The 26,104-nt window shown below is 45.9% G+C and overlaps 1 protein-coding gene across 4 annotated transcripts in view; it reads right to left on the reverse strand.

Moving 5' to 3' along the window:
• The window catches only part of DNAH10 (dynein axonemal heavy chain 10), a 195,703-nt gene that overhangs the window by 1,880 nt on the left and 167,719 nt on the right, over positions 1-26,104 (reverse strand). For 2 of the 4 annotated variants that reach the window (XM_075898516.2, XM_075898517.2), the window contains 10 exons: positions 19,172-19,326; positions 11,746-11,929; positions 10,620-10,820; positions 6,885-7,094; positions 6,401-6,496; positions 5,223-5,394; positions 4,759-4,890; positions 4,245-4,456; positions 3,986-4,153; positions 3,180-3,360 (listed from right to left, as the gene is read on the reverse strand). In XM_075898516.2, the coding sequence (XP_075754631.2) occupies positions 3,180-3,360; positions 3,986-4,153; positions 4,245-4,456; positions 4,759-4,890; positions 5,223-5,394; positions 6,401-6,496; positions 6,885-7,094; positions 10,620-10,820; positions 11,746-11,929; positions 19,172-19,326 (1,711 nt within the window). The remainder of the gene's footprint in view (positions 1-3,179; positions 3,361-3,985; positions 4,154-4,244; positions 4,457-4,758; positions 4,891-5,222; positions 5,395-6,400; positions 6,497-6,884; positions 7,095-10,619; positions 10,821-11,745; positions 11,930-19,171; positions 19,327-26,104) is intronic. The other 2 variants (XR_012896005.2, XM_089775295.1) reach the window with 2 other exon arrangements.

Below are 26,104 nucleotides of genomic sequence, written 5' to 3' on the forward strand. Positions count from 1 at the left end.
CCCCCTTTCCTCATCCAACATCTTAGGCAGTTCGGGAGCAAGGGTGCTGGCTTTGGGTATTCTGAGCATCGCCAACATTTTTTTCAAACCTATGCCCCACTCTAGGCAAAATGTTTTTAAAGGGCCTGATGCTTCAAGTGATAAATCAGTCTCTGAATGCCCAGGGCATGTTATTGCCTAGCACCTCAACACCTTTGAACCAATTGCAAATTAATTCTGTGGGACATAATGGACACCTGGACTGTACTCGTACAACTCTTCCTATGTCTCAGATGAATTAATACATTGAAAATTAGGTTGACAGAAATGAATTTTTTTTTACAAAAACAATACAAATGTTCAACTATTCCCAGTTTGTTGATGACTAATAATAATAATAATATAATTAACAACTGCTCTGATAATTAATTACTGCTAAGTTAGCCTTCTGTCCAACAGCTTTATATTAACTAATAAACCCTTAGCATTCTTGTGAAATGGTATTTTTACTGATGAGGAAGCTACCGTGGAAAATGTATATTTGCCTAATGTCAAATAGAAAGCTAATAGCAAAGCAATAAATGTTGCCCAGGAGTCTTGACTCCCAGCCCTCCATTTGACCCCTAACGGGCTACATTTGCAAAGATGCTTAAGGTTCCCAAATCAGGGCTTTAGGCTTCACTGTTATTCACCAAACCCTCCCTTAACTGCTGCCTAAACTCACTCAGTGCCTAATATTTTCCTGTAAAAGATCCCTAAGTATCACTACTGTGTCCCTGTAGGTGTCCACATGCCAAAGCCCCAGTGATATCCAGGCAATCCACTATGCATGCCTGCAGGGTCTAAGCTAGGCAAACCTAGGGGCCATCTAACTCCATATGCTATGGGGGAAGGAGGATCCTCATAAGTGGTAGCCCTATTAGGATACTCAGCTGAGATGAGAGACCGCCTAACTTCAAGTCAAGTATCCCCCTGCGCAGAAGAAGTGATTTGACCAGAGATCTACCACCTCTCAGATGAGTGCTCTTGCTAACCGATCTAGTCTGGTATGGGATTCCCTCATTCTCACCTTTTGAAGCTGTTTTAGGGTCTATAAATACTGAATGAAGCAGGATGGGCCAGCGAGCATGAAACTGACTATAGGCTAGTAGGTAAAACACTCACCTGAAACACCCAGAAGCTAGTAATTTACTCCAGTGACTCACTACCATAAAATCTCAAGTATAATGCACACTTTTCCCCCCTTTTTTTAGACGGGGTACACATTATCTATAGGAGGTTTTTTTTAAAAGTTTTAAACTCACCCTTGGCAGGCACGAGCTGGGCGGGGGAGGAGGGGGGAACAGGCAGGCAAAGACCTGGGCTGGGAGGGGGCCCCCCACTGGCAACTGGACGGGGGAGGCTCCCCTGGCAGGCGTTCCTTCCCTCCCATTCTCCGGTATAATGGGTGTGCATTATACATAGGAGTTTGGGTTTTTCATGATTTTAAGAGTCTAAACTCAGGATGTGCACTATACATAGGTGCGCATTATAATCGAGATTTTACGGTAATTATATGAAGTGCAACTGTGTCAATGAATGCAACGGAGGGAATTCCCCACAGAAGTGGAAAGAGCACTCATTTGGTCAAATTAGGCAGCATGGGGGAATTGAGAGTTCCTACATCCCAGATGAGTATCCTCACTATTGAGCTAAAAGTTAGGAGCCCCCACTGCTGTTTCCTGTAAGAAATATCTGCAGCACCCAAATCCAAGAAAGATTTCAGCTGCAGAGGACAACGCTAGCTGGACTGAGGGATGGGACCTAGCACATCTTCTCTTCCACAGATCGCCATTGGCTAGCTCCAGTAACCCTGCTTATGTACTGTTTTTGGTTAATTCCATTCTTAAGCACCTATCACCCTCCACTGATTGTACATGCAGCTTAGGCGCCAAACCTAGGCTTTGTGAATCCCAGTGATTTTCTAGGAATTTAAAGGTTAGTTGTTGTGGTGCACAATATCAGGCCCTTTTCAGGGTTGTGTTAATCTAGAATACTAGACCAGTCCAGCAACATCAAGAGGTGTGACAAATCCATACTCCTACCCTAATCCCACATGTATTCTGCTAGGTTCATGGAAGCTCCCACCTCTCAGGGAAATGGATTTACTACAGTGCCTGGAGACCCTCTCCCTTTGTTGTATGTCCACAATGAAGCACTACAGCCATGTACTCATAGCTGTGCTGCTGTAGCATTTTAAGTATGGACAGAGCTTAACTCCCATTTCTGCTGAATACCTTGATATTAGTTCCTTCTACTGAATGACCAAGTTCTTGGCTGCAAAGACATAAGTTGAAACAAACTAACACTCGTCAGCTTTATAAAATGGCCATTGTGTTTGCAGCCTGTAGTAAGATGAAGGGCTGAAACAAAAGCCCATGTAGCACAGGTCTGGTTTGAGGCCTGAGGCCTAGCTAACAATAGACAAAATATGTCTAACATAAAGCAAAGCTAAGTGTGAGCAAGAGACAGGGCTGAGAGTGCAAAACATTAATTGGTAATAGGCCCAGGTATAGACCAGTAATTGGTATTAGGTACCAACTGCAGAACAATAATTGGTACTGGTCGTAAGTTGAAAGTATATGGTACCACCAGCTCATTAAAAAAAGTTGTTGGTACACACTCCCCACAGATACTGACCCAGGTTCAGGAAAAGGTCTAAAATGACAGCATGATGGATAGAGATGATCTAATCAGATCACAAGACACAGGGTGATGGGTGGCAACCTGAAGTCAGCAGTGATGTGTAAGTTGTTAGTACCTATATATAAAGTGGTGTCTTGGGGGGATAGTCTTTGGATGACCTGGGGGCAATGGAAATGTTCTACTGATTGAGTCATTCCATTGTTATAAATTGCATATGCGTAGTGGTTCAGTAGAATCTACTGACAACTATTACTATACTTCACTTAATAAGAAACCTGGCTGGGCACCTTCAATCCTTATCTGATTTGTGGTCTTTGGGAGCGATCTTGCAGTCTACTGTGGAGTCTGAGTGCACAAGTCAACACCACACACATCATTGAGCACACATGGCATATTAGGTTGCATTATAAAATGGCAGAGACTATGATGACACCTTGGCAGTAAATCCTGGCCTTCCTCACTAAATGCACAGCTCAGTTAACTCCTTTCTCAAACTGTGCTTTGGAAAGTGCTACCTTGTCCAGAGCGTTCGGTGACTTCCTCTGCAGTAGCATACTGGGTCACTTGTGTGTACAGAGTGGAGCGATCCAGTGGCCAACCATTTTTCCTACAGGTGGCTTGAACAAGTGCTGTGAGATAAGACTCTGGAATATGTAGTCCTGAGAGCCACATAACATTTGGTTCACCCTCATTAACCTGGAATCAATCATACGAGAACATTTTCAATTCTGACCTTCTGTCCCATGAAGAAAGTGCCAATTTCTTTATTCAAAAACAGAGGGTTCAGCACTAAGCACCTGCAGCTCTCACTGGCTTTAAATGGAAGCTGCAGGTGCTAAGCAGCTCTAAAGAATGGCCAATGAAGCTCAGTAGCACACTACAATGTTTCAGTAATGTTGTACATAGTGACACTCCTGTAACTGAATGGGTTTGTTTCAAATATCTTTTATTTAAAGCATTTTATATCAGGAAGTTAAATCCTATAGACCGGGGGTGGGGAATGTAGGGCCCTGGGAGTCACCCAGCACTGAGGAGCTGTGCTGGGGCTTCACCCCCTCACTACTTCCACCATCCACACGCTGGGCTGGAGCACACAAAATGTACTAGCCTGGGTGCCCCAAGGCTCTGGTGTGCAAAGGGAATGTGGAGAGTGTCTCTTATCAGTCAGGGCCACATCAGTGAGGGTTTTTTTTCTTTTTGCTTCTCACTTGTATGTGGTCTCTGACTGATTTTTCTGTGGGTCAGCGGCCCCCAACCCAAAACCATACACTGTAATTTGGGCAGTAAATCATCCATAGAAGAGGATTTCTCTGTTACTCACCCAGGATGTGTACTGATTATACCTATTCCTAAAGTAAATCATCCAGTTTCCAAGTGTTTTTAGTGTGTCTGGTGCCAGCTTTCTCCAGATGCTGGGGATGTGTCCATTAAAGAGAGCTCGAGCCACTTCATCCAGTTCACTGCTCATTCCAACTTCCCCAGCCAAAGCCTGTGGGAGAATTGCAAAGGCAGAATTTAGGAATTTCAAAGCCCAGCGGACTGGATTCAGGAGGGTTCCCTTTGAAATGGACTAGCCTTACTCTCTGTAGTTCAGCTAGTGATCTGGACATACGGATGATCAGTTTGTTAAAACGTTCCAATTCCTGCAATAGTACAACTGTTGTCGGTGAAATTTCTGTTCCCAAAATCTTTCTTATCTGGTCAAGATCAAATATCTGAGGTATCTTATTTTCTATGTCCTTTGCAACCTGTCCAATATATTCATCTCGACTAATTCCAGTACTAGATTCCCCTGTAATGAAAACAGTTTAATGAGCGCTCAATAACTTTTACTTTTTCTCTTAATCTAAATTCAATATGACATGAATTCAAACTTTTCCTACAGGTTTTTAAATATTATCAGATTCTGGTTCCTCTCCCACAACATCTTGCATAGAGAAACAACTCCTGTGTCCACATGCAGCCATGCTGAAGCCAGTGGCCAGGCAAACACAATAGGTTGCCCAGGTACAAGAAGGTACAAGGCCAAGATCTCAGGCATTCAGGATTTACTTTTTGTTTGAAAGAACTGTAGTCTGGATTACAGAATCATACCTGTTTGAGGTTGCAGCTCAAGTAGATGAGACCACATATCTCGAGCAGCCTGTGTATAGTATCCAATTTCAGCATTAGGATGAAGACCAAACACCTCTGGGGTATTAGCAAGTGGCAGAGACTCTAACTCCTCTATAACACCAAAATATATGAGATTCATCAAAATGAAGTGTATTAAGATACAGCTCCCAGATCTACTCAGATAAAAGGTGTTTAATGTTTAAAAAGTAAATAATGTTTTAGATTTGTAAACTAAAGAGTGATGAGCTGACCACTAGACTCTCACAGAATTAGACACATCTGGGCATATTAACCAATGGAACAAAAACATTTCAATCAATACACACAATGGATGGCTGAAGTTTGCTATCCCCCTTTTACAACAATAGAAATTCAGAAAGAAAAAAATATTGCAGGTAGAATTTTTAAATACTAATTCATATGGAATAAAATGCATTTCTTACCAACAAAGTTATCCTTTGTGTCTCCTGTTGGGATTTTATAATCAACTTCATCATTTTTATAAAAATGGAATGGTTGGAATGTGTCAAATATGAAATCCCCTAAATACTCATCCATATATATGGTCAGAATACGACGATCAAAGCTGTCAATTGCACGCCCACCATACATGACCTAGAAATGAGTGAATCTATTTGTATATAACATGCTTACTTGCAATAAGTAAAACTTTTGAAAATGTTGTACACTGGCCCATTATGAGAAAATTCTATGATTCTACTGTAGCTCCTCTTAATGGGGCAAAATCAGGAAGTACCAGCACACTCGGGTGAGTCTAGAGATGGCTGCCAGATGTAGACCGTGACAGAGCTGGTCTTCTCAAGCCTGACAACTGCAGAGACCAAAAAGGGCCAAGAGCTCACTAAGATAAAAAATTCAGTTTCCTTACCAGCTGCAATACGCTATACATGGCATGTAGAGGGAGCTTTGAAGTGCTTCATAGCTATAATGCTGAAGAACCCATGTGGTCAGCAGGTGGGATTGAACCTGGAACCTGAGATGCTAAAGGCATGAGCCTCTATTACATCAGCTAAAATCCACTGGTTAGTAGCTAAGGCTGTAGAGCAAACTCACCAGTCTCTCAGTACCCCGGGTTACATACTGCTCCCAGCTGAGGAATCACATCCCAAACTTCAGAGACCTCCCAGAAGTTCATCTTAGATGAGCCCCCCCACTAGTAACACTGATGGGCCTTAGTCATTACCAGGCAGCATTGAACCTGGGAACTTTGGAGCTAAAAGCACTGTCTCAATGCTCCTGGAATACATAAATATCCCATCATACAGTCCATACTCTGGCACTGGCTTTTTGTAAAGGTAATTCTTTGCAGCTATTCTTCATGGTGCTTTTCAACAAAGGATTCTGAGAGTTTTCTGATCTGCAATTAAGAATCCCAGCTTCTCCATGGTGTAGGTAAGTGATATGTCCCTTTTTCACTGAGGCAAAGTGATTAAGTGACTTACTCAGGGCCATGCAGAAATTTCTTGGAGGAGCCAGGACAGAACCTTACCCCAATTTGCTTGAAGATATGATAGATCTTTTTGCAAGTGTTGTCCTTCTTCGCATGATTTTTTTTTTACCATCAGAGCTACTTAACAACCACACTATTGTATGCATTTACCTCTCCAATGAGATACTTGAGACTACCCCATGGAATTTTGTCATCATTTTGCTGGTAGGCTTTGGTCAAGTACGTATTCAGGATTTCCATGCACACCTAGTAACAATTTTTACAACATGGTGGATGAGAAGTCACAAATTAGTCACACAAGAATACAGACTTATTTAGCCATCACACGATTCTAATTTATACATCAATTTACACATTTTCCTCAAAAAACAATGAAAATTAAGTCTCAACAAACAGGCAGCGGGGGTGGGGGGGAAATATAAAGAGGGTGGATCAGTAATCTGGTTTATTATTCTCAGTAATCCTGATACTGGTTAAAATTAACCTTATAGACTCATGGGGTTCACAGTGTCTGTAATGACAGACAAAGGAGAAGCACGGTAACTTCCTGTGAAAGGGAGGTTGGATAGATAGCACATTTGCAAAGGTAACGTGTGTAAACTCAAGACAAGGACTATTAGCATTTATTTCTTACCTGGAAATCCGATTCATTAAAATCATATGGTACATTCCAGCCAATCTTCCCAAACTTCCTTCTCTCCTGGACTACAGCATGGAAAAATGCTAAGACATAGACCAGAGATTTAAATGCGCCATGTGGGCATTGCTCAATGGCTTCATGGGGAATTTTGAAGTAGGTGGCTCGCATATTCAGTTTCAGTCCATTTGGAGGTTCTGTTACAACCTAGCAAAAGGAAAAAACCTGTCAATTGTTTTGAAAATTGCTACATAAAGTTATGAACATTACACTTTTGCTCTATACTTCATGTTAAAAATATAAAGAGCAGTTGTATATTATTTCAATAACAATAGTAATCGTTTATTAGGTATGCTTAATTGTACTTTGAAATATAATTCAAATTTCTGAATGACACATTTTAATTAATTTTGCCTTAGGAGAAAGGTAAAGATTACAAGTCCTGTATCCTGCAGATGGCAAAATTGAGGCATAGACAGATTCTTAGCTCAAATGTCACAAAAACCCTAACTTGGGCTTGCAAACCTTAGGCTGAGCACACAAAGTAGATATCTGCAGCCTTAAATTGACGATATACACATATCTATTTTTTTCAGCTCTGGGATTAAGCCCTGCCTGTAACGAATGTTTTAAAGAGGTCATTGATACAGTAGAAATCATATCTGAACCAAAGACTGTGTCTTAAATGTCACTCTGCTATTCTAACATCCATCAGAAAAAAAATGATTATTGGCACAGCAATGATTTATAACCACAGAAATAAAGTCATCACAAAAAGAACATTAGCACCACATCTCTGGCATGCTGTTTATAAATAACAAGATCACCTAGCTGGTGATTAATGCTTCATCCTTATTTAGCAGCTGGAAACATTGTCCTATCGAACGTTTGCCCATTGACAATGTTAAGCAGCTAGAAACAGATCTCTGTTCTTGTAATGGACAGGAGGAGTCCTGAGCAGCACTTGGTGACTAAGGGGTTAACTCAGGTACCTAGCAAAGGTGTTGGCCAGGGGGCCAGGAGAACCAATTGAGATAGAGGGTTGAAATTTGAATTGGATATAGATTCCTTGCCTGCTTTCTTTGTGTGGGAGAGATAAATGAGGAGGTGAGAGACACAAAATGATTTAAATATAGGCAGGAGTACTATGTCTCCAAGGAATTTGGGGCATGGGAATGGACTGAACAAAAGGTATGTCTACATTGCAGGGGTTTTCCGGGATGCAAGGGGTGTCTGCCATGTCTAAGGAATGCATTTGCTCTTCTGCTTTTTTTAGCGTAAGAGCAAACATGCTCTTTCGGGGAGCCCTTTATACAGCTGGTCCTCGAGTTATGAACGTGTCGACTTACGACCGTTCGCACTTACGACCAACCTTCCATTAACCCCATTACAGCCAGTCCCTGACTTACGAATGCACCATCCGCTCTTACAAACAATGCAGCCATATTTAAAAGCATGTATTCCCGACCTAAGAACAAATCAAGTTACGACCAGGTATTTGGTACGTAACCCATTCATAAGGCAGAGACCAGCTGTACCTCATTCTACAAAAAATAAGGGGTCTGCTGAAAAAGGAGGCTTTTCTGCCATTTGGCCCCATCTAGGCTGGGCCAAATGGTGGAAAAAGCCTCTTCCTGAAAAGTGATTGGAAAAAGCTATGCAAATTGCAGAGCGCAATTTGCATAGCTTTTTCTGAAAAAAATCTATAGTGTAGACCTAGCCAAAGAGAAAATTGGAAGTAAGTAAAGGGAAAAGTGAATCCAGTCACGTTCAGGGTAATTTTTCTTTATTTTGTGGTTTGATTTGAACTACTCTGTATGAATTATACTTCCCATCCCCATTTGCTTTGTGCCCAGAGACTTTTCTCTGTATCTTAATTTGTGTTCCTTAGTTGCTCTGTAACATCTAGCAACCAAGTATGCTTTATCAAGTTTATCTTTTGTTTTCTAATAAAAATCACTTCTTTTAAGGTAATGATTTTATTCTTGTGTCCTGAAAGGTCTGTCTGACTGTGTGTATCTGCATGCCTCAGACTGAGGCAAGGGTGGGCAATAATTTTTTCCCAAGAGTCACTTCAAAAATTTGTGAAGTAGCCCTGGGCCACCCCGTGAGGGGCGGGGTCTAAACTGGAAGGGGCAGGGCTACCCCACTCCCAGACCATGATTGGTCTGGGGATGGGCAAACCCCTTTGCCCTCCCTTCTCACTAGGCCCTAATTGGCCTGAGGGCGGGGGAGCCAGCAGGGTTTCCGCGGGCTGGATCCACCCGCTTGGCGGGCCACGTCTGGCCAGCATAGGCCCTTTTGCCCATCCCTGGACTGAGGGGTCAGCAACCAGAGACTACAGCTTGTTTTTCTCTTTTCTTTTTTTCTAAGCTCTTTTGCGGCAAAAGAATTTGGGGTTCCCCCAGGGGTGGTTTCAAGTGTTCACCCATGGTTTTATGGATAAAAAAGCACTTGAAGGTGGCAGTGATTCCCCAAAATCTGTGTATTATGATTCTGGGGGGAAGTTTTTTGTAACCAGTGCCTGTAGAGGCAAGGTTTTGAAGCTCTCTTGTAGGCCCCCACCTGCAGAGCGCCAAAGTGGGGAAAAGCTCTGACAGCTCTACATTTTCAGCATTACAGAACTGACAGGAAGTATTTCGGTGAATCTGAGTATTTCTAGTCCATTCATCACAGTGGTGTCTGGGTCCAAAGGGCATTTACAAAGGTCTTCACTATTACTGATGGAATCATAACAAAATGTATGCTTAAAAGTAGTGTCAGATTAACGCTTCTCTTAAGCTTCTTTCACATCAGTGAAAACTCACCATCTGGACAACCAGAGGATGAAAATAGATTCTTGCTCACCAAGTAAAAAATGCAGCATACTATATTCAGGCCAAATTCCCACCAAGGTCAATCAGTTTTCCCAGAATAAGGTTTTGTCAACACTACCAAGTTTTGTCACCAAAATATGTTTTTTGGGAACAAAACAGTGAGAGCATATATACTGCCATGTGACTTTTATCCAGAAAAATGTCCAGTTTCGGTGACAAAAAAGCTTCCATCCCTGCAAGACACTTTTTTCTTTTCCTCTTGCTTTATTATTAACAAAAGAGCTAGTTCAGACTGCTTGTGGTTTGTCAACAGATATGGCCTCCAGCAGTATCCCACAATGCCTTTCCCAATTGTTCTGCTTAATGATTTCTCTGCTGCCCTTAAGGTATGTACTCTCTTCTTTCAAAGGTCCAGGAAGTATCTGACAGCTGAGTGTGCTGCTCCCTTTGGAGAACAAACAAAGAGCAAATCAGTGGAGTGCTAGGTACAAGGCAGGAAGACTGCTGCTGCAAGGAGAGGGAGATAGGCTGCTGAGATTCCTCAGGAGAGACAACTCGCAGACTTATTCATGGGGCTGCTCCAAGCAGCTGAGGAGGCTGTAGGAGAACCTGGGACAGGAGAGAATCCCACGATGCACAGGGATCAGCTCTGCCTTCCCACAATACTGCACCATGGGATACATATTCATAAGTGCATTGCTCACACTGCCAATCATGGTGCCCCTACTGTGGACATGATCTTTTGACAGAGGGAGCAAGTGCAAACGCCCTTTGGCAGTTAATGTTTTGTCAACTTCTGGATGTTGACCTAAGTTTTATCTACAAAATGGTAGTATAGACAAGGCCGGAGTGAGGCATGTCATGAATAAGAGTGGTATGTCATGTCTTCTGCTGGTGTTTCACGCCTGTATTGTACCTTTAAAGACTTCTGAAGTATTCCAATGGGAAAGCCCTGGATAGGGTCAGTAGTAAGCCACAGGCGGAAATCTGGATGAGACTTAGTAATTCTCTCCAATGCTTTCTCCAAATCAATCAGCCATTTCACCAAAAGATGACAGTTTTGCAACATTAACCATTGTCCACGAGCCACTGCATTTTCCAGCAACTGAAGAGCAACCTGTATCAATGAGATGCCTATGAGTAAAGTTTGATTTGATCTGGAAAGTGCATGGAATCTGAATGATATAGTGCATCCAACTGGTTCTTCATCACAAGAAAACAGAGCAATTTCTTTCTTTCTTTTGCAATAGAATTCTCTTGGCACACTTGAGGAATCAAATATATCCAAGTACACCATTGTCCCATTTCTCAGAGTCTCACAAGAATACCTTGTGCTATGAGAGATGCTCTTTTATTCCATTAATTATTTTAAAAATAAAAATAGCACAAAGCTTTCAAACACTTGAAAATGGCAATACAATAATTTTGGTCCATTAGAGTGGGGTTTTCAAAAGAACTTAACGCAGCTCTCACTGACCCCAAAGGGAGGTTAGACACTTATTTCAAATTATAGCAGAGTAGCTAGATTCCGAGTGCTTTTGAAAATCCCTCCAGCCATGATAGAGCAGGGAAGCAGGAAAGGTAAAAAGAAAGGACAGAACAACATCTTGTTGCTTGCAGATACCAAATATGCAGCGATGACTTTCCCTACATGGAGCTGCAGGGACACTGACTGAAATCTGATGGCATGGATATCTGCACCTTCTCAACCTCAATTCTTGTTTTGCTACAGGTGAGAGAGCAAATCTGAACCTATCTTTATTCAAACAACTAAATCAACTGACCAGACCACTGCCTGCTCTCCTTTTACACAAAGTGGATGGGCGCTCCTAGGATGGAAATATTTATGCCAATTCCCACCGAGCTTGCTTGTTTTTAATACGCCAAGTAAGGCTTTCCCCAAAGCCGGGGACTGTTGGAACAGATGCAAGAACAGACTCCAACTGTCAGGAATGAGATTGGCAGCAGTCACTAAATAATGTAGGGAAGACAGCAAAATACATGCCATTCCATTGAAATGTACTTCAGCACAACAGAACTACCTTTTCTTGTCCTTGTCCCATTGCGAGGAACTTGAGTCGATTCCCTCCAAAGCCTGTCCGATCAGCCAGTTTCATGAGGTCACTGGCAGGGTCAGAGCCAGGACTTAGGATAAAAACAATGGGCGAGGTAGGTGTGCTCTGCTCAAAGATAGCTTCAAAGCTGATCACTGGAGGCTGAACATATCTGGTGGGGAGTACAATAAATTGGTACACTAATTTACATAAGAACATAATTTACACAAAATATAATGTAAAAGTCAAATGAAATTAATCAAAATGATAAATCTGAAGTAAAATATTTTTACCTTTTCAAAACAAAATGTTTCAACATCATCCAAACAAACCAAGAAACTCAAAAGGGTCGGTTACTCACCTGGTGCAGTAACTGGAGTTCTTTGAGATGATTGTCCCCGTGGCTGCTCCACCTTGAGGTGCACTAGCGTTGCTGCTCCTCTAATCAGAGACTTTTGACCTCAGTGCCCCCCAACTGGCTGCACACACAGAACGCTAGCGCGCAACATTTGAAACGGCTATCCTGCACACACAGCTATCTACCTCCTCAGTTCCTTCTCTGACCCAGATATAGTTGGATCCAAAGCAGAGGGGAAGAGGGTGGCTGATGGAGCACCCACCGGGACAACCATCTTGAAGAACTGCAGTTACTGCACCAGGTGAATAATTTTCCCTTCTTCTTCAAGTAGTATCCCCATGATTACGAAGCAGTATTCCTGCTCAGTGGTGGGCACTTAGTTGAATTCAACTCGGTAACTGCAGGAATCGCTCGGCTAAAACGGGTATCAGTATCCGCAAACAATTGGATGGCATAGTGCTGCATGAAGGTGTGTACTGAGCCCCATGTGGCAACTTTCCATATCTCTTCTGCTGGTATGCCTCAAGGAAAGCTGTTGGTGCTGCCATAGCTTTGAGGAGTGAGCCCATATGATTGACAGGGGCTCCTTTTGGAATATGTTGTAAGGTAGATGTATGCAGCCTGTTATCCATTTAGACAATCTTTGTTTGAATCACAGAATCCTAGGGCTGGAGGAGACCTCAAGAGATCATCGAGTCCATCCCTCTGTCCAAACCAGGACCAACCCCAACTAAATCATCCCAGCCAGGGATCCCAGCAGGGGGCTGGACTTGATGATCTCCTGAGGTCTCTTCCAGCTCACGGATTCTATGATTCTATGATGGAGATTTTATCACCTCCCTAGGTAACCCATTCCAGCACTTCACCACTCTCCGGATCCTAGTGAAATAGTTTTTCCTAATATCCAACCTAGACCTCCCCCACTGTAACTTGAGACCATTGCTCCTTGTTCTGCCATCCATCACCACTGAGAACAGCCTCTCTCCATCCTCTTTGTAACTTCCCTTCAGGAAGTTGAAGACTGCTATCAAATCCTCCCTCACTCTTCTCTTCTGTAGTTTAACATGCCCAAATCCCTCTGCCTTTCCTTGTAGGTCATGTGCTCCATCCCCCTAAATCATTTTGGTTGCCTTCCGCTGGACCGTCTCCAATGCATCCACATCCTTTGTATCGTGGACACAATCCAGAACTGGACACAATTCTCCAGATGTGGCCTCACCAGTGTCGAATAAACGGGAATAGTAACTTCTCTAGATCTGCTGGAAATGCTCCTCCTAATATGCCATTAGCCTTCTTGGATACTAGGGCACATTGTTGACTCCTATCCAGCTTCTCATCCACTGTAATCCCCAGGTCCTTTTCTGCTGAACTGCTACTTAGCCAGTCCATCCTCAGCCTGTAACAATGCTTGGGATTCTTCCATCCAAAGTGCACGACTCTAAACTTGTCCTTGTTGAACCCCATCAAATTTCTTTTGCACCAATCCTCTAATTTTTCTAGGTCATTCTGGACCCTCTCCCTGCCCTCCAACATATCTAATTCTCCCCCTAGCATAGTGTCATACACAAACTTGCTGAGGGTGCAGTCCATACCCTCATCCAGGTCATTAATGAAAATGTTGAACAAAACTGGCCCAAGAACGAATCCTTGGGGCACGCCACTTGAAACCAACTGCCAACCAGACATCGAGTCGTTAATCACTACCTGTGAGGCCCAACAATCTAGCCAGCTTTTATCCACCTTACAGTCAATTTATCCAATCCATACTTCCTTAACTTGCTGGCAAGAATATTGTGGAAGACCATATCAAAAGCTTTGCTAAAGTCAATGTATATCACATCCACCGACTTTCCCATGTCCACAGAGCCAGTTGCCTCATTATAGAAGCTAATCAGATTGGTCTGGCATGAATTGCCCTTGGTGAATCCATGTTGACTATTGCTGATCACCAGGGCTCGACAAATTATGGAAAACCCTACTTGCCAGACAAAAAAGGGACTCGCCACTCCCACCCCGAAAAGTGTTTTTTTAATGGCATAAATTCCTAATAAGAATAAGAACAGTAATTACTAATAAGTTATTAATAAATATGTTATAAACCTCTACCTTTTCCCTTTGCTGCCATGTCTCCTCCCCTTGCTCCATCAGCTCCCCTGGTGCCTGCTGCCCCCCAACCCCTCACCCACCTCTGCTGTCCTGACTCCTACACTTCTCACTGCTCCCAGCCTTCCTGAGACCTGCCGCCCTCCATCTACCCTTCTCTCCCCCTGTACCCACTCCTCCAGTAGCCCCAACCTGATCGTGTGAGCTGCTCCTCCTCATCCCCTCAAACACCTGCCTCTACAAACCTGCCCTGCGTCTCTCCTCTGGTCCCTCCCCTGCCCATGTCTGTCCTTCTGTTTCACTCCCAGAATCCCCTGGCACCTGCACCTTCCCTTAGCCCTGCACCCTCCTGGGTGCCTCCCCCTTCCCTCACTGCCCCTGCCCCCTTTGCTTTCTTTTTCCCCTGATACCCACCCCCTCACCACCCTCTACCCGTTTCCCTCATGCCCCTCTGCACCCTCACACATGACTTGCTCCATCCCTGTCTTCCTCATGCCCACCTCTTCTTTCAAGCCTTCTCCCAGCACCTCCTCCTCCCCCCTCTAGCCTCCAGTGCCCTTACACTCTCCTTGCCCAGTATCACCATGTCTCCCCTCCCACTGACACCTCCTCTCCTGCCCTTTTCCTCATTGTCTCCATTTGGCCCCCTGGCATTTGTCTCTCCTGCACCCCATCCCTTGGTGCCTTCCCCTTTCTTCTTCTTCTTCTCCTGACCTTCCTCCCTTCCCCTCCCTTCAGCACAAGCCCCTGCCCCATATTTTTCCCCTCCCCTTCCTTCTCCTCCCCTTCCCTCAGCACAGCCCCAGCCCAAGCCCCACCTGGCTTCTCCCTTCTACTTTGCGGAGTTGCCAGAGCCTTTTTGAACCCAGCGGTCACCTGCCATGTCATCAGGACACCATGTCACACCAGCATCCTGGCTTCTGCTGGCGTCCCACCCTCTTGCTCGCACCCCGCCTCCTTGCTCCAGAGCTGCACACAGGCAGCCCAGTGCTGAGAATCACCGCACTTCCCCCTTCCCAGAGGAGCTCTGCTCCTCCACTGGCAGGCGGATCGGATGGGGCCACGCCGTCCGTAGTACGGGCTTTGGCCAGCCCATCACAATGACCCACTGGGCCAGTCCGCCCCTGCACTTGCCAGCTGGTAAAATCTACTCGCCCCAGGCAAGTGTATTCGTCAAACCCTGCTAATCACTTTCCCCTCTTCCAAGTGCTTCAAAATGGACTTTTTGAGGATCCCCTCCATGATTTTTCCAGGGACTGAGATACGGCTGACTGGTCTGTAGTTCCCTGGATTGTCCCTTTTTTAAAGATGGGCACTACATTTGCTTTTTTCCAGTAATCCAGGACTTCTCCAGATATTGGTGAGTTTTCAAACACAATGGCCAAAGGCTCTGCAATGACATTTGCAAACTCTCTCAGGGTATGTCTACACTACCACCCTAGTTCGAACTAGGGTGGTAATGTTGGCAACTGGAGTTGCAAATGAAGCCCAGGATTTGACTTTCCCGGACTTCATTTGCATAAAGCCGGGCGCCGCCATTTTTAAATGTCCGCTAGTGCGGACTCCGTGCCGCGCAGCTACACGTGGCACAGACTAGGTAGTTCGGACTAGGCTTCCTAGTCCGAACTACCGTTACTCCTCGAAGCCTAGTCCGAACTACCTAGTCCATGCTGCGTGTAGCTGCGCGGCATGGAGTCCGCACTAGCGGACATTTAAAAATGGTGGCGCCCGGCTTTATTCAAATCAAGCCTGGGAAATTCAAATCCCGGGCTTCATTTGCAACTCCGGTTGCCTATATTACCACCCTAGTTCGAACTAGGGTGGTAGTGTAGACATACCCCCGAGTGTGTCTACCTGCCAGGCAGTTCGCACTACTCAAGGGAGGGTATGTGGAGGAGGGGGCAAAATGGAACCCCCAAGCAGACTCACTCCTCTGCCAGGGTCTGTAGGGTCTGCATATGCCCCGGTCAGTCCCACTCCTCCCCCCGTTCTCCTCCCCATTTCCCAGTCAAGCCCTGCTGCCCCAGTCCAGCCCTGCTTCCGGTGGCCAGTTCCCCCCGCCTCCCACCAATCTCCTCCATCAGCCCTGCTCCCCCAACAGCCCCCCCCAACCAGCCCAGCTGCCCCCATCCAGCCCTGCTTCCCACAGCTGGTTCTCCCATCCCCTTCCTCCTGTTCTCCCTTGACCAGCCCTACCGCCCCTGTCCAGCCCTGGTTCCTCCACCTGCCCTCCCCGATTTCTGCTGGACAGCCCCACTGCCTCCAACCCTGCTTCCGCCACCTGCCTGCCTGCCCTCCCCCATCTCCGTGGGACAGCCCTGCTACCCCCAACCTTGCTTCCCTCCCCTGCCAGCCCCCCCCATCTCCGGACAGTCCCGCTGCCCCCAACCCTACTTCCGCCGCTCGCTTGCCCCTTCACCCCCCCCATCTCTGTGGGACAGTCCCGACTGGGAGGCACTGCTGTAAAAAGTTTCTGAGTAGAGGTGCAGTGGTGCTGGCACACCTCAAGGTGGAGCACTCATGGGGACACTCCTCAAAGAAGAACTATTTGTTTCAACTCCTTACCCCAGGGGTGTCCAAACTTTTTTCAAAGAGGGCCAGATTTGATGAAGTGAACATGCGTGAGGGCCGACCATTTTGCCTGACATTCTTTGAACCATTAAAATTAAATGCAAATTAACTATTTTATGCAAAGTTTATTGCAAACGGCATACTTTTCATTTTGTCACATGGATGACAAATCTAAACAGGTGTTAAATCACTCTGCCTTTCATATCTGAAGGCCAGATGAAAAAAAAAAATCCAGGAAGCTGAAATATATGTCAGGAACATTGTAAAGTACATTACATATTATTGGTAATAAAGGTTGTCTGTCAACTTTTAAGTTCAAAAAATATGAACAGGAACATAACACCAAGTATACATGTTGTGTCCAAATATATTTATAACTGATTTAGACCAACTGACATTAACTGAGATTTTACAATGTATTCATCTCAATACATATGGATTCGTTGGGGGCCATAAAAGATAGATATTGCCAAATTACCTGGGGGGCCGTATTAAACCGGAACACGGGCCACAATTGGCCCGCGGGCCGGACTTTGGACATGCCTGCCTTACCCTAACCCCCTGCCAATTTTGTCAAAATTGACACATTTCTATAAAATATTCTGCTAAGGCTGCATTTTCCTTCATCAATTTTTTTTCCAATTACATTATAACAACAGGTCAGCCTTAGCCCATTTTATGTATACAGGCAGTCCCCGGGTTACGTACAAGATAGGGACTGTAGGTTTGTTCTTAAGTTGAATCTGTATGTAAGTCGGAACTGGCGTCCAGATTCAGCCGCTGCTGAAACTGATCAGTTTCAACAGCGGCTGAATCTGGACGCCAGTTCTGACTTACATACAGATTCAACTTAAGAACCCCAGGCATCCCCAAGTCAGCTGCTGCTGAAACTGATCAGCAGCTGATTCCAGGAAGCCCGGGGCAGGGGCTTCCTGTAGTCAGCCACTGGTCATTTTCAGCAGCTGCTGACTAGGGGACACCTGGGGCAGAGCAGCTGGGGTGCTGCTGGGTTGGTCCAGTGGCACCCAGAGCGGCGCTACGGGACCAACCGGCAGCGCCCCAGCTGCTGTACCACAGGCGTCTGGAGCAAAGCCGCGGAGCACGGGGGCAGCGGGACAGCCCAGACGCGCCGTGGCTATCCTGCTGCCCTCGGGCTCCGCGGCTTTGCTCTGCTCTGCTCCCCGTCCCCCAGGTCTGCAGACCAGGGGGAGGGGGAGCAGAGTAGAGCAGAGCGGCGGAACGCGCGGCCAGCTGACAGCCCAGACGCGTCTGGGCTGTCAGCTGGCTGCGTGCTCCGCTCTGCTTCCCCCCCCCCCCCATGGTTTGCAGACCAGGGGGAGGGGGAGCAGAGCGGAGCAGAGCAGAGCGGCAGAACGCGGGCCAGCTGACAGCCCAGACGCATCTGGGCTGTCAGCTGGCCGCGTGCTCCGCTCTGCTCCCCCCCCTGCAGATCAGGGGGAGGGGGAGCAGAGCAGAGCGGAGCAGAGCAGAGCAGAGCAGAGCAGAGCGGCAGAACGCGCGGCCAGCTGACAGCCCAGACGTGTCTGGGCTGTCAGCTGGCTGCGCGTTCCGCCGCTCTGCTCTGCTCCGCTCTGCCCCCCTCCCCCTGGTCTGCAGACGGCGGGGGGGGGAGCAGAGCGGAGCGCGCGGCCAGCTGACAGCCCAGACGCGTCTGGGCTGTCAGCTGGCCGCGCGTTCCGCCGCCGCTTTGCTTCCTCTCCCTGGTCTGCTCGAGACCAGGGAGAGGAAGTGCCCCGTTCGTAACTGCGGATCCGACGTAAGTCGGATCCGCGTAACTCGGGGACTGCCTGTACTTTTAATGCCAAGGACACTGGCCCTAAGACAGCTGCAGCTCCAAAAATGTGTATATCTTTGAACTTATAAATACCAACTAAAACAGGATCCTTGCAATTATTGAAAAATAAAATGTATTCAGTCTGATACAGAACTTTTAACTATGCATTAAGAGACTAAATGCAAGGAGAAATATACATGCATATGCACTAGAATTAGCCCAGGAACCCTCTGGATAAAAGGAGGGGCTCATTATACACTCTTTGCTCTCCTATGAGTAAATCTTTCCCATATGTATTTTAGTTTAATAAGGAAGCACTGGACAGGAGACCCTTTTGTATAATTTTTCCCACTTTACAGAGATTTTTCAATTACCATCTCCTTTTGGTTTACTTTTCAAAGATCTCAACTCAAAAAAGCTTGTTAGAATCTAACACAATTCGTTGTTCATTCATATTTAGGTTTGTATCCATGAAATATCAGTCTGCAACAAGTACTTAGCAATTGATTCAGGTTACCTCCAACTTTTTTTGGTTCTTTTAAAACTGAGAAAGATTCTGGATAAAAAACAACATAATAGCAACTTACTTCTCATCCATTGTCAGAGTGACATAGTCAGTAACTGCACGATATACGCGGTCTACTCGGAAACACCGTAAAAGCAGCAACTTCTGAAAATACGTGAGACTGTTTTGGTATTGCATAGGAAATGATGTTTGTTCTAGGGCATCAAGATCATACCACTGAGAAATGAAATACAGCAGAGAACATAAGATGATGATCAGATGGACAAACCAACCAAGTTTACTACAAAAGACAAAGTCAATCTGATAAAAAGACTGTAACAAGAGAAATGGGGAAACAGAAGTCAGAAAAACCAATTACAAAAATAAATTAGAAAAAATATTAAATAAATGCCACAAGTCAACTTTTCAGTATACAGGCAGTCCCCGACTTACGTGGATCCAACTTACGTCGGATCCCTAGATACGAACGGGGTGAGGCAACTCCCGCACATGCGCAGCAGCATTCCCGGGGCTCACTCACCTGGGTCCTAGGATCCTCCTCCTCCTCGGGCCGGCTCCGACTGGGGTCCCGCAGAGCTGCCGGGCAGAGGAAAAGTGCCTCCCCATGCCCGCTGCCCCCCCCCCCGCAGCCTCGCATCCTGCACGCCTCCCCCCTCCCCCCCTGCCAGCAACAGGCTGCTCCCTCCCCTGAGCAACAGGCTGCCGAACAGCAGACAAAAGCAGCCTCTCCGCCCCTCCTCCCCCTATACATGCTGGGCTCCCTGGGCAAACAAAGACTCCACCAAAACAAACAAAGTGCTGGCCTCATTGTGTTAGCAAAAAAAGGACCCTCCTCCTAGAACCCTGGGTGGTGTGTGGAAAAAAGCTATTAGCTCAAAGCATGGTGCAGAGCTGTTTGGTATTTGATGAGTTACTCCTTTAGTCCTGAGTTTGTCACAGGGACAGAAATAGATGTGAAATCTTCTGAACAGGGGAACAGACAGCAAAACAAACATTAGAGGGGAGTTAACCTTTCCCTATGCTATCCAAAACTAAAAAAAATGTTTGGCTAGAGTTTCCCCTACAATATGTACCAGTTCCGACTTACATACAAATTCAACTTAAGAACAAACCTACAGTCCCTATCTTGTACGTAACCCGGGGACTGCCTGTAATACATATCTGGCCAATGCCATCTTCACACTTTGATTTTATGGCATTTCTCATAAGATACAAAGAAATGAGGTCACATGCTCAAGACAAATAGATGATGCAGAAAAGATGAATCAGAGATTCCTATTTACTCTCTCACAATGCAAGAACAGACAGTTAGTGAAATTAAAGTTAGCAAATTTAAAACTGATAAAAGAAAATATTTTTATACATGCAAGTACTCACTCCCACAAAAAGATAAAGGCTAACAATTTAACAGGATTTAAAAAAAATGATTAGATGTAAAATCCTGACGCTGCTGAAGTCAATGGCAAAACTTTCATTGACTTCACCGGAGACAGGATTTTCCACTAGATATTTAACCAGAAAACAAGAACATAGAATCATAGAATCATAGAATAATAGGACTGGAAGGGACCTCGAGAGGTCATCGAGTCCAGCCCCCCGCCCTCAAGGCAGGACCAAGCTCCGTCTACACCATCCCTGACAGATGTCTATCTAACCTGTTCTTAAATATCTCCAGAGAGGGAGATTCCACCACCTCCCTTGGCAATTTATTCCAATATTTGACCACCCTGACAGTTAGGAATTTTTTCCTAATGTCCAATCTAATGTCCATCCATAGTTATAGAATATAAGATATTTTAAAATCTTTAAACCCCTCATACTTCAAGGAATAATCCAGTCACAAACTGCCTGGGGTCAGGAAAAAAGTTCCCCAGATGTAGGTTATTTCCTACTTATTAGTTATCTGTTTCCTGAGCCTTTCCCGGAAGCATTTGGTACTGATCATTGTTGAAGACACAACAGGAGGCTAAATGGCTGACTGAGCTGATCTAATGCAACAATTTCCATGTTTCTATGTAGATCATGCAATTATCCCACAGCTTTAAAAGAAACATCCAGTCAAGGAATTAAAAAGGAAAATCCAGTAACCCTGTGATGGGGTGTGATCACAGAAATCCCCTTGGGATTGTTCCCCTGCGCGCTGACCATGCCATTGACACCCACTTTCCTCCTCTCTGGAATGCCTGATCATTCTGTCCTTCTGGGTCAGATCCTCTGGTATCCTCTAGGCAAGGCACAGAGTTGAGGTAACTGCCCCCCTGAAGAGCAACAGACACTGAAGCAGTTCAGCTCCAAGAAGGCTCATCTATAAATAAGGTGACCATATGCCCTGTAAAATCCGGGACAGTCCCAGATTTTAATCTCTTGTCCCAGTGTCCCTATAAACACTAAAAATGTCCCAGAAACAGCTGCTGCAGCCTGAAGTGGCTGTTTCCCCTCCCCCTCCAGGAGGTAGGGGCTGGGCAGGGACTTCAGCTGGGTTGGAGGAGCGGGGAGATTCCAGGAACCGGTACTGGGCTAGAGGGAAGAGGTGCCGGGCGGTGGAGTTCAGATGGGCTATGGGGGGGCAGAAGAGTGGGAGGTGCTGGGCAGTAAACTCACCTGGGCTCCAGCGGGGCGGGGAGCTCACTGGGCTCTTGTGGGGGGGGGGAGGTGCCGGGTGGAGAGCTCATTTGGGCTCTGGGGGGGAGGTGCTGGGTGGGGATCTCAGTTGGGATCGGGGGGGGGGGGCCGGGTGGTAGAGCTCAACTGGGCCGAGGGGGGAGAGATGCCAGGAACCCAGAAGCTGGACTCAAGTGGGGGAGTGAAGGAGGGGCAGGGAACCAGTGCTGGGCTCAGCAGGTCTACAGGAAATGTTGCTCAGCTGTGCTGTGGGGGAGGCAGATGGGGAACCATCATGGGGTTGAACTTGGCTGAGGTTTGGGGGGAGGCAGGGAACAGGGCAGCTCAGCTGGACTAAAGGGGAGGTACAGGGAACTGGTGCTAGGCTCTGCTGGGTTGTGCGGGGGTGGGGTGGGGAAGGTGCAGGGAGGGGAGGTGCAAAGAAACACAGTGGGGAGGGGACAGCAGCAGGAGGACTGAAATGACCTTCCCTGGTCCAAAATATCCCTCATCTGGGACCAGTCAGGAACAGAGGGTGCCAGACCAGGGAAGTCCAACCCCTACCTAAGTCCCCTCCTTGTACCCTCCCTCCTAGCCAGACACCCTACCTCCATCCACTCCTGCTTTCTCCCCCTGGCCAGACACCCTCCTCCAACCCAGACCTTGCAACCTCTGCTTCTGCACTCTACCTCCCACCCAGACTTTGCAACCATTTCCCCATCTGACTCCTCCTCCCTCACAGATCCTGCACCCCATCCCTATCCCACTCATTGGCAGCCCTCTCACACACTTTGAACCCCTTATTTTTGTCCCCACCATAGAACCTCAGGGGGTCCTTAACATTCCTCAGAAAAGCAAATCTAGCCTATGGGAAGCCCTGAACCTCAGTCCTCCCTGTCCCTTTGCCTCATCCCGTGGAGCCCCAGAGGAGTCAAGTGTCTCAGTTGGGGGCCACCTTAGTGATGGTTGAGGTTTTGGGAGGAGTTTTTTTGTTTCTCACTTGTACGGTCTCCATCTGATTTTTCTGTGGGTCAGTAGCCTCTGACCAAAAAATACATTGCCTACCCCTGACATAAATAAAGAAAACACTGAAATCTTTTGTATTGGACATAAATTAATATTTTACTTTATTTAAAATGAAGTTTGATAAAGTAACATGAGAAAATTAAAACATTTAGGCTATGTCTAGACTACATCCCTTCCCTCGAAAAAGGAATGTAAATTAGACACTTCGAAATTGTAAATGAAGCTTAGATTTAAATTTCCCGTGCTTCGTTTGCATAATAGTGGCTACAGGGTGGGTTTTTTTCCAAAAAGGGGCTTTTTGAAAGAAAAAAAACGCTGTTTAGACAGGGATCTTTCAAAAATAAAACCCTTTTTTGAAAGATCCGTAATCCCAAAAAAATGAGATTGAGATTGGACCCCTAATGTGACAGTGTCCTCAGACCCTGGAACTGGGGTCAGGGTTAATTCAATTGCAGTATAGTTGCATGGTGGGGAGGGAGGTTCCTATAGTTCGAAAACCCATCCCTATTGATAGAAGACAGTGGGAGGAGTTTTTAGAGGGGTCATATGACACCACTCACTTCCAGTCACATGTACCTCTTGACTCCAGAAGTACTACTCCTAAGGGGAGGGGCTTCCTGTTGCAGGTGGGTGGGGCCTAAGGGATCAGGAGCATGGATAGTGGTGTTAGGGAGTGTGGCTAAGGTGTCCCTATTTTGGTGTCCGAAAATATGGTCACCATAGCTATAAATCAACGTCCAAGTACGACTCAAAACCCAAATAAATCTGTCTTAACCTGTGTAAAAGTTTTACACAGAGAAAGCGCCTACAATTAGCTCCCTTTATCAATGAAAGAGAGATATCCACAGTGGTTACTTCCTCCCCAACAACAATTTTTGCACTGGGCCTGATAATAAACAAAAGTGCTTCATTAAGTAGAAGAAGTTAGGATTTAGATGATTGCAAGTGAAAACAGTCAGATCAAAGTAAGTTACTAAATTAAAATAAATAGAAAATGCATAGCTAGTTCTAATCTGCTAAGAAACCTGTTACATGGATAACAAAATATTATCCAAAACAGCTATTCTCATTTCAGGTAAAAGCTTCAAATGAGAGTTGATCTTTTACTCTGACTTGGGGGCTATGGCTTCTTCAGAGTTCTTTGTTTCCTCCTAGAGTGGGCCAGGTAGATTCAAAAGACAGCTGAAGACAAAAGCTGATTGCTTCCTATTGCTTAAATAGATTTTCTCTCAGGACAGGAACCATTTGTTTGGCCTACCCCATTCCCATGAAATATACCAGGTTTAACATGGATTCCAGTACCAAGTACCATGTTTTTCTAGGACCAACAACCATTTGGGCATCCAGGACAAAGGTTAATTACAGGTCACTGAGTTGATCACCGAGCCATTAGTATTCTGGGGCATTAATGATGGCCCTCATTAGCACATTTAAAACTAAAAACAGATTTACACTTTATACTTCTAACTTTACAAACAGGCATGATACATTCACAAAAACAGGATATATAGACCCACCCGTTTGTAACTGTGAAATGTATATGTTACTTGACCTATTTTGTCAAGTATTAAGCCAATTCAGAAGTCAATTCTCACAAAATATGGGGGGTGGTCCATATCAGACCTGTCAAACATTTTTAACTTCCTGAATCGTGTCTGATCATTTAATAATGGCAGAGGATATAAACTAAATCAGGGATTCCCAAACTTTTTGACACAGGGACCAGTAAATCCATTCACAAGCTTTTGGAGGACCAATAACATTCATTTGCATATTTGCATATTCATTAAGCAAATGATGAATACTCAAATACGTTGTTTCTGGTCCTCCCAAAGCCCCCAGTGCTAGCGTTAGCAAAGCTTTTGATACAGTCACCCACAATATTCTTGCCAGCAAGTTACGGGAATATGGATTGGATAAATGGACTGTAAAATGGATAGAAAGCTGGCTAAATCAAGGTTTCCCAAACTTTTTACTTTAGTTGGAACCCAGTTTTTTTAGTATTGTTTTTTGCAGCCCAAAAATATAAACACACATAAAAAAAGGATGAAAAATGAATAAATTTTCAGTGTTTCACCGGCTGCATCCTCCACCCAGCCTGGGTCAGAGCTTGGGAGACCCAACGCCGCATGGGCACTCCAGGAGGTGGGAGCAGGAGCAGATTGGGGGTAGGGTGTATGGCTAGGAGGGAGGGTGCAAGGAAGGGTAGGGTTGCCAGGTGTCTGGTTTTGTACCGGACAATCTGGTATTTGAGGGATTTGTCTGAGAAACAAATTGAGAAATTACCAGACATATAAAATGTCTGGTGTTTTCTAACTAGGTACGTTTTATTATAATTAGGTGCATCAGCCCTTAGCTGCGAACTGCCTGGCCGGTAGATGTGCTCACACTGCCTGGGTATGTCTACACTACCACCCTAATTCGAACTAGGGTGGTAATTTAGGCAACCTGAGTTGCAAATGAAGCCCGGGATTTGAATTTCCCGGGCTTCATTTGCATCTTGCTGGGCGCAACCATTTTTAAATGTCCGCTAGTGCGGACTCTGTGCCGCACGGCTACACGCGGCATGGACTAGGTAGTTCAACCTAGGCTTCACGAGGAGCAACGGTAGTTTGGAATAGGAAGCCTAGTCTGAACTACCTAGTCCGTGCCGCGTGTAGCCGCGCGGCACGGAGTCCGCACTAGCGGACATTTAAAAATGGCGGCGCCCAGCAAGATGCAAATGAAACCCGGGAAATTCAAATCCCAGGCTTCATTTGCAACTCCAGTTGCCTACATTACCATCCTAGTTCGAACTAGGGTGGTAGTGTAGACATATCCTCCCTTGAGTAGTGCGAACTGCCTGGCATGTAGACACACTCAGGGGGTATGTGGAGGAGGGGGCAAAATGGAACCCCCAAGCAGACTCACTCCTCTGCCAGGGTCTGTAGGGTCTGCATATGCCCAGGTCAGTCCCGCTCCTCCCCCCGTTCTCCTCCCCATTTCCCAGTCAAGCCCTGCTGCCCCAGTGAAAGAGAAGTTACTCACCCTGTGAAGTAACGATTGTTCTTCGAGATGTGCCCCGTGGGTGCTCCACTCTAGGTGTCGGGTCCCGTCCCGGCGCCGCAGCTCGGAGACTTTTCATAGCCGTGCTCCCGCCGGCTCGCGCATGCGTGATTCACCAGGATAGCGTTCGCGCCTATGATCAGCCGCGCGCGAGCCGGCAACCGTCCATTCCTCTCATCCGCTCATCTGAAAGAGACATCAAGAAGAGAAATTTTCCCGGAGCGGGGAGGAAGGGCGGGTCGTGGAGCACCCACGGGGCACATCTCGAAGAACAATCGTTACTTCACAGGGTGAGTAACTTCTCTTTCTTCTTCGAGTGGCC

Source organism: Pelodiscus sinensis, chromosome Z (genome assembly GCF_052426305.1).
Source record: "Pelodiscus sinensis isolate ZL-2025 chromosome Z, ASM5242630v1, whole genome shotgun sequence".
Lineage (NCBI taxonomy): Eukaryota > Metazoa > Chordata > Testudines > Trionychidae > Pelodiscus > Pelodiscus sinensis.